The sequence below is a fragment of the Salminus brasiliensis genome, chromosome 6 (genome assembly GCF_030463535.1).
Source record: "Salminus brasiliensis chromosome 6, fSalBra1.hap2, whole genome shotgun sequence".
NCBI classification, from domain to species: domain Eukaryota; kingdom Metazoa; phylum Chordata; class Actinopteri; order Characiformes; family Bryconidae; genus Salminus; species Salminus brasiliensis.
In genome coordinates, this window is record NC_132883.1 from 20,633,127 (window position 1) to 20,642,100 (window position 8,974).

The following is an 8,974-nucleotide window of genomic DNA, read 5'->3' on the forward strand; positions in this document are numbered from 1 at the left end:
CTCTCTCTCTCGCTCTCTCGCACGCTCTCTCGCACGCTCTCCATCAATCCACAGCACCGGTCACGTTCTCTCTCCGATGACTGCGATATGTTTATTTGGAGTTGGACCAAGCAACAATGACACCCACAGAAACGCTCGCACACACTCAGCCCCGGCCGGGCCTATCTCACTGCCGCTCTGCTGTGAAAACAAGCCTAGTCATAACAGGAGGGGGTTCTGTAAAGGCCAGGGGGGAGTGGGGGCTTCTGCCCTATTGAAACACTGTCCCTGCTGAGATTACATGAAAGCGCTCAGAATGTCAGGAAAAGGCTGCTAGCCGCGTTTTTGGCTGGCGTTCCCCAAACGGCATTGTGAACATGCCTCTTAGGAAAACATGCTTTGATGTTAGAAAAATAAATCCTCATGTCTGTTCCCCACAGGTGCGTCTGAACCGCAGGGGGTTTTGTCCGAGGAGGTTCAGGATCAAATATAAAGCAGGAGGCCGACGCGGCACAGTACAGGAGTTACAGTCAGGATACAGGCGCACATACTTTCCTGTTCATCAGCTCCTCTCTGTCAGTCTGCCTATTGAACACAGCAATGGTCGTACTTACACTTCCTACATTATTTTCTGTATTTATGTGCAGTTAAGATGGTCTCAGAACTTTTTTTTTTTTTTAGTGATTTGCTCAGCTCAGAAATAGGTGTCCCTTCTGTTCTGTCTGTTTACAAAACTGACAGATTGCTCCTCAGGTCTTTGGACCCCAATCAGCAGTGATTGCTACTTAACCAAGTTCTGCCACGTTACCCTCCTAACCCAGAGGGCGTGGGCGCGTGCTCATTGTGTGATTTATTTCCTGTGCTGGACATCAAAGAACGTTCCATCCTCAGATCGTTGCTCAGAATTCTCTAATGTGGCCAATCAGATAATCATGGTCATGGTCACGTTTTCATTTCTTCCCCAAAACGAACCTGCTGCTGTTTCATCGGCTCGCTGTCATTTAATCTGCACTGTAAAACAACCAAATAAATCCAGAAGTCATGATTAGTGTACAATATCCGGTGGTCTCTCTGGAAGTGAGCTTTGCTGTAACAGATTTTGCTCTTGTGTGTGTGTTGTTGTCGTTGTTTCCAGATCTTGGATGAAATCAACGAGCACGGCATCCGCATCTACCAGCTCCCTGATGCCGACTCTGATGAGGATGAAGAGTTCAAAGAGCAGACTCGTGTCCTAAAGGTCAGAGATCATGCCGCCTCAACAACAGTCTGATTACAGATATAGAAACCGTGTGTATGCTGATGAGATCGGTCCTCCCCAGGCCAGTATTCCATTTGCGGTGATTGGTTCAAACCAGCTGATCGAGGTGAAGGGAAAGAAGATTCGGGGGCGTCTCTACCCCTGGGGTGTCGTGGAGGTGGAGAACCCTGAACACAATGACTTCCTTAAACTACGCACCATGCTGGTGTAAGTACACAGGCTTAGGTTCTTGTGTTGTATGTAACGGGAATTTGTGCTGTGGTGCCCTCTGCTGGACATAGTTGCATTGCATCAGTGGCCCTGTCTTATTTGGTGCCCTTGAGGCCCCGAATGAATGCTGTTTTGTTCCTCTGTATGCCTATACTGTACATATACTGGCCAGTTCCTAGACTCACTGTCCATTGCATCAGCTCCACTAACCATATAGGACCACTGTGTAGTTCTATAATTACAGTCTGTAATCTTCAGTGGTCAGGACCACCACAGAGCAGGTATTATTACACTGCAGTGGCACTGGCATGGTGGTGGCGTGTTAGTGTGTTAGTGTGTGTGTGTGTGTGTGTGTGTGTGTGTGTGTGTGTGTGTGTGTGTGTTGCACTGGTGTGAGTGGATCAGTCAGAGCAGAGCTGAGTTTTGGAGAGTTTTTGGAGAGTTTTAACCACTGTGTCCACTCACTGTCCACTCAATTAGACACTCCTACCTACTCCTACCCACCTTGTAGATGTAAAGTCCAAGACAGAAGCTCATCTGTTGCTGCACAGTTTGTGTTGGTCATCCTCTAGTCCTTTATCAGTGTTCACAGGACTATTAATAGGTGGACTATTCTCAGTCCAGCAGTGATGCTGAGGTGTTTAAAAACTCCAGCAGCACTGCTGTGTCTGATCCACTCGTACCAACGCAACACACACTAACACACCATCACCATGTCCGTGTCACTGCAGTGCTGAGAATGACACATCAACTAATACCTGCTCTGTGGTGGTCCTGTGGGGCCCTGACCATCGAAGAACAGAGTTAGATGCTAACAAAGTATGCAGAGAAACAGATGTAATGTAGTCTGTAATTGTAGAACTACAACATGCTCCTCTATGGTGAGTGGAGCTGAAATAATGGATAATGAGTAAAGATGACCAAGAAGGTGGTTTTAATGAAGTGGCCTGTCGGTGGATATGATTGGAATAACTAAGTTCTTCTTGGTTTTGATCTTTATCTTAATTGTGATCTGATTCAGTAGACCCTGTGATGACAGTGGTTGCTACTCTGGGCTCGACACACCGCTACATGCACTATGTAGCGCTACTGAGAAACACTGCGTAAAATGTATGTCAAATCCAGTAGTCTTACTCTACGGTGTTAGTCCACATGCTTCTTTTACTTCAGGGCCAGTTTAGTGTCTCCCAGCTTGTCCGGAAATGCATGTAAGCGTGTCTTTATTGTAGAGTAGCTCAAAGCGTGAATTCCACTTCATGACTGTAGGGAAAACCCAGAACCAAGAAAGGGCAATTCTCACATAATGATGCTTTAAATATGTGTTAAAATCTAGTTGTGTGTTTGTAGGACCCACATGCAGGACCTGCAGGAGGTGACTCAAGACCTACACTATGAGAACTTCCGCTCAGAGAGACTGAAGAGAGCTGGCAGGTAAGATTAAGGCGCACACAAAATGTGGGTATAAATAGAGATATGATCTGATCTAGGCATATTTCAATAAATTAGGAATTATCTGTTTTAAGCCCGACATAGCTTCGCACCAGAGTGAATGCTTTTCAGCAAATGTAGCTTCACGCCAGAGTGAATGCTCTTCAGCGAGCTTAGCCTCACGCCAGAGTGAATGCTCTTCAGCGAGCTTAGCCTCACGCCAGAGTGAATGCTCTTCAGCGAGCTTAGCCTCACACCAGAGTGAATGCTCTTCAGCAAACAGAGCTGAACACAACAGCATCCTCTCCATAAACTACATGAACATTCGTTAAAAAATCATCACAAAAGAGGTGTCATACACTGGGCATTGCATCTGTTTAAACAGTGAGGGAGTGAGTGAGTACAGACTAAAAACGCTTATTTGCCTCTTGTAGAACGGTTGAGGAGGAGGTGCTGGACAAAGATCAGATCCTGATGGAGAAAGAGGCCGAGGTAAGATGTCCACACACGTTTTTCACTAACATTCTGATGTCTTCTCTCCTTTCTTTTAGAAGGAACATCCGGGCATTTTTATTGCTGTTTTCTCGCTCTCCCTCACCCCTCCACATGAGTTTTGGAGGTGCAGTCGGAGGGTTATTGTGTGAATTAACGACTCTGCATCCTCTAGACGTGATCTTTGTGTTGTTCTTTGGCTCTGTGGGACATATAGCTGTGGCAGACAGGGATCCGCAACACAATCATAACAACAAGCAAACCTGTCTGTACAGGACATGACATCAGCTTCCTGTCAGATAGAGAATAGGTGCCCTACCCTTTCTAACGGTGGGAATGCCTGACTCCCATATATTGTTGTGGAGTAAAGCTAAAACCTGTGTGTTTTTAAAAGCTTTAAATGTGTTTCTGTGACATTCTAATTCTCACACAGAGCTTGTCTAGGCTCTGTAGAGACGTATTGCCAAATGAATAGGACTCCGGAAAAGATGAACATGAACCTATTGGCACCATGCCTAATGCCAGTTATGGCCTAGAAGGGTATAAAGTCAGCCCTAGCATTGAGCTCTGGAATGATGGTGCTACATTATTGCTTGTAATGCTGTAAGAGATTATCCTGTGGACCAGGCTACATATTTCACTAGGGGAAGATAATAAGCTACCAGGTCTGGATAAGCTGCTTGGTCTGTATGGTAGTGACCACAGGCCAGACAATCCAGCTCTGCTGTGTTATTTGTAGTGTTTAGGTGGTGGTCATTAAGTCACCTGTCAACACCTGAGACATGCAAACATAACCTTAATGTCATTGTCTGTGAGATTAGTGATCAAGTTAATCTTTTGATTTATTTTAATGATTAATTCATTAATGATTCAATGATTAAGTCATCAGAAGGTCAGACAGTGAAAATGGTCTTCATTTTAGTTTAAGTACAGTTTGTCTTTTATTAACCTTTCTCTCTCTCTCTCTCTCTCTCTCTCTCTCTCTCTCTCTCTCTCTCTCTCTCTCTCTCTCTCTCTCTCTCTCTCTGCCTTTTTCTATCCTTTCTGTGTGTCACTCTCTCCTTCTTTCTGTATGTCTTTCTGTCTTTTTCATTCTCTCTCCTTCATCTCTTTCTCTATCCATCCTTATCCATATTCTCTCTATTTCTGCAGCTGAGACGCATGCAGCAGATGATTGCTCAAATGCAGGCTCAAATGAAGATGAAGCCCGGAGACGACTGAGAACAATGATGTCTGTCTGTCTGTCTCTCTGTTGTCTCTCTGTTTGTCTCTCTGTCTGTCTGTCTTTTGTACCCGTTGAATGCAGAACCTATCACAAGGTCCCTCCCTCTGTACTCACGGTTAATGTATTTCACACAGATATTTATCAGATGTTTTGTCAGCCTTGAAGTCAGTCTTTCCAACCTCTCAGTCTGACCCTGCCCATGATGACTGATCTGTCTGGCTGATCCCACTGTTTAACACACGGTAATGTTTGTGTTGTGTTCTTTTCAGTCAGTCGTAATGTGCATGGATCGATTTTTTCCATTGTCAGTAATAAATCATGACGTGTGATTGTTCCGATAGAGGTGGAAAACCATATCAGCAATACGTTCTGGGCAGAGTTGTTGCCTGCTGTAGCCACACTGCTTCTCTTTCTGCGCTCTCACTAAGCAGCTTGCTGTACCGTTCACCTCAAGTTCCTGAAAATCTTTTATGTTCCGGTGGTGTCTGTTAGACAGATGGTGGTCATCAGCTGCTATCTGTGGCCCACTGTATTCTCAAAGAGGTCATTTACAACAAGTTTATGGTCACACGTCAGCGAAGGGAATACAGAATTTACAGCCTGGTTGAGAGTAAACAGACTTTGTGTGGGTGGGTGCATGAGTGGGTGTGTTTGGGTATGCGTATGAGTTTATGTTCCTCTAGTGAAAAACAATCATGTGCTGATGTACTAAATTCTTTATATATGAGCTAATACCTTTGGTAGTAAAGTCATGGATAAGTTACCGACTATAAACAAACAAAAAAAAAGAGTAGCTGTGCTCTAACACCTAAAGACAATCAGTCACATTTTACAGGCATGTGATGCATTTTCGTGTTTGGATCATGCAGCTGTTGGGCTGTAATATGCAGTTGCTGCCAGTAGAGGACAGTGTCCTCACTTTTTTTTTTTTTTTTTTTTTTTTTTTTTTTTTTTTTTTTTTTTAAAGAGAAGCGAGAATATGAGAATATTTTCGATGGAATCCATTTGTTCAGTTTTGTTCAAATCCACCCATGTTTTGCTTGGACTGCGTGGTGAAGGGAAACTCCCCCAATCTTTCAGAATTTCTGCATAATTTAACAGTCAAGTCATTTACAGTGATTTTGATCTGTTTCTAGGGGAACAAATCCAATCAGAATTGTTTACAGATATTGTTTACCAGACATCTGAAGAATTCAGTGCTTCTGTAAAGGCTGCCTCACTAATAGCTAACAGTTCTTAAACAATATGGTTATGAATGTCGCCTGATGCCTGAACACATTTATTCTGTATGTTTTTTTTTTTGTTGTTTTTTTTAGAATGGATGTTTCGATCCAACAACAATTTATGTAATGTGGCATTCTGGACTGGTTTCTTTAGTGTGGTAAAATAACCATTTTATACTGTGGTAAAAAAATGTTAATGTATCTGTTAATGGCATGTAGAGACCACTAGAGGGTGCTCTTCTAGAACGGTAAAAACAAAGGATCGTAACTAGTTCGGGCCTAAAGAAAGCCAATACCCATTCCATTAAAATATGTCTAGTTTAGTCCCAATCCCGATACCCCTGATTGGATCATGTACATGTAAACTTCTAAACTACGAAACTCAGAAGGCACATGGACGTTCACTGGTGGTTTAGGATGGCAGATAAAACGGCTATATTTGCATTGTAAACCTTGTGATGCCTGGTTCCCATTCCCACTTCTATAAAGAAGTCCAAATCGGTACGTTTCTATTTCATTACACCATTTCACATCTGTCTTTACCGCTTGTGTTTACCTCTCCAGGATAGAATTATGCAGATAGTTTGAGAAATTGCTGGAATTTCCCTTTAATGCAAATCCTCGGCATGGTTTGAAAGGTGTATTCCTGTATGACTAATAGACTATTCTCTAAATGGCTGGTCTGTGAGTGTTTTTGGCTGACTGAATGCATTATTTCTGCCATGTTTTAGATGATATAACACTCCAGGTGATGATATCGAACGGAAAGGTTTGCGTTAATTGTAGAATGTTTTGAACAAAAGTGCCGGTGTGCTTTTCACACTCCACATCCACTCTTAATGCCTCGCTCTCTCTGCCTTAAACATCGTCATGACTAACTTAAACAAGGAAACACTAGTTTCTGTATGCACTCTGTCCGGTCACTGCTTCATATTGGACATGGAGTTTTCTGCTGTTGTCATCCTTGTTTTTCTTCGAGTTATTCCATATTCTACTGTAATATGCATCTGCGTCCAGCAGTGCCTAACTTTAATTGAGTCGTTTATTTGGCAAGTTACGTTGTTTGGTTTTGTTTATTTACTTTTTAGCAACTTATCTTTCCACTGACTATTAGAAGTCAACTGAAGGTGTCACATGACTAGGCAAGTATGTCTGTGGAGATGGGAAACCGTAGCTGTCTGCACATCCATGTTTGTCCTCCACCCTACGTCGGTGAACTCATTAGCCCTTTCTAAACACGCTGATTTTGTTGTTTCGTAAATATTGTGGCCCAGCCTTGTTATTTTAGTCGGGTCATCTCCTGTTTTTGGGTTAACTTAAGGCTTTCTTGTTGCATGTCCACGGTACCATAGAGCTCACTACCATGTTTTAAAACGCTCATTTTGTTTTGTACTTATTTTGAGAAATAAATCTTAAAACATTGTCGTGTGTTCATGCTGCTCTGTTCTGTAGACTTATAATAGGCGTACATTGTTTTTTCATTCAGGATGAGTTAGTTTTGTCTTTACATGGGTTTATTTTTGTGTGAGATATAAAACTGCTTGTTTACAGCTCAGGTCCATAAAAGTTTACATGGTACATTTACATTTTTAATTTTTATGTACTTGAAGTGTAGACTTTTAGCTTGATTTCAAGGGGATTTAACCAAAAAACTATTGTGTTTACTTTTACTATGCAATTTTTACTAGCTAAAACCTAGTTGAACAGTTTACTTTTGAGCAGTTTCAAGTTTCAATTTCTTCCTTCGTAAAACCCCCTCACAGCATCAAGTCAGGAACACTGTATCATCGTCAAAGTCTAAAACAAGTCTTCATGAAATAAATTTAAAAACAAAAAGATGCAGGAACACAATTCCTTGGAAGATTGACTTGAGTTTGGAGAAAGAAAGAAGTTATTTATAGTGTAACAGAGAGGCTTTTATCACAGCAGTGATGAATATTGCCATATCGCCCACCTCTAGCTTTAGATAATAGCTTTCTTGTATTGAGAGACAAGGATTAGTTAATAAGAAATCAGTAGGGCTGCTTAACTGTTCAGTGTTGAAATGATTGATAATTGGTCCAGATGGCCAGGAGCGACTCAAGAACCACCAAAGCACAGACCTTCCAACAGAACGATGACCCCAAGCGCTGTTCATCTCAAATGTGCTGAAATGTTTGTTCCCCAAATTCTCATTAAAGATGTTTGTTGTACTCTCATTTCACTTCAAGGAACTAAACAATGATATAATTGAAATATATGTTCAAATAAATAATTGAAAGCCCAATACTGTGATAACGTTTATATCTGAGGAACTGTAGGAGAGCAAATATATCCATGCAAATAAGGTCATGCACCGTTTGTCACCTGTCCTCTACTGCATTCATCCCTGGTCAGTTTCTGCCCACAGGACTACGGTTGTCCAGATTTTGTCATTTTTACAGTGTCGTCCATGTAGTTTGTGACAAAGACACTCTTTCTCTTGCTAGGCCCCTCTGCTCCACAGTTTAAGATTTTTAATAACACTAGTCGGATGTGATGTGTGTAAAGTCCACATCCCAGACTTTAAATATTCATGTATTTGCATAGAATTTGGTTTCACCATGTTCAAATTACAACACTTTGTACACAGTCCCGCTTCTTTCAGGGCACCATAATGTTTGGGTTGTTTGGTTTCACAGGTCTTTATGATTACTCTGGTTTATGATTACTTCGATTCCCAGTCTGGGTGACTGTGCTGCGCTACACCAATAAGAGTCCCTGGGCAAGACTCCTAACACTGCATTGGCCCACCTCTGTAATACGAGTTACCTTGTAAGTCGCTCTGGATAAGAGCATCAGCTAAATGCAGTAAATGTAAATATATTCGCAAGCAGAGGCCGTGAAAATAGACTGTAGGTGGGGTGTATCTTGCTCAGGGTGTAAGATAGGGCCCTTTTACTTTTACAGGGTGAATTAGCAGAATGTGGGAAATTCTTTGCAAGTCAGACTACTGGAATGTATTGCAATATTAAGCCAACGCATTAAATTAAAAAGTCCACACAAGGTAAACATGCAGATATCACACTTAGTGCCAAAAGCTTCAACATCATTAAGAAGAAGAAATGGGTGAACTCATTAACCCTTTCAGAAATATGTTTGGGCTACCTTTAACTGTCTGCCCTGAGTGTGTTTCTTGTG

General features: G+C 42.0%; 1 protein-coding gene across 1 annotated transcript in view; it reads left to right on the plus strand.

Moving 5' to 3' along the window:
* LOC140557490 (septin-2) overlaps nucleotides 1-5,520 on the plus strand; it is a 31,318-nt gene extending 25,798 nt beyond the window's left edge. The window contains exons 8-12 of the mRNA XM_072681957.1: nucleotides 1,115-1,216; nucleotides 1,299-1,444; nucleotides 2,795-2,878; nucleotides 3,310-3,367; nucleotides 4,520-5,520. Of these exons, the coding sequence (XP_072538058.1) occupies nucleotides 1,115-1,216; nucleotides 1,299-1,444; nucleotides 2,795-2,878; nucleotides 3,310-3,367; nucleotides 4,520-4,588 (459 nt within the window). The 3' untranslated portion in view covers nucleotides 4,589-5,520. The remainder of the gene's footprint in view (nucleotides 1-1,114; nucleotides 1,217-1,298; nucleotides 1,445-2,794; nucleotides 2,879-3,309; nucleotides 3,368-4,519) is intronic.
* Nucleotides 5,521-8,974: the final 3,454 nt, after the last annotated feature.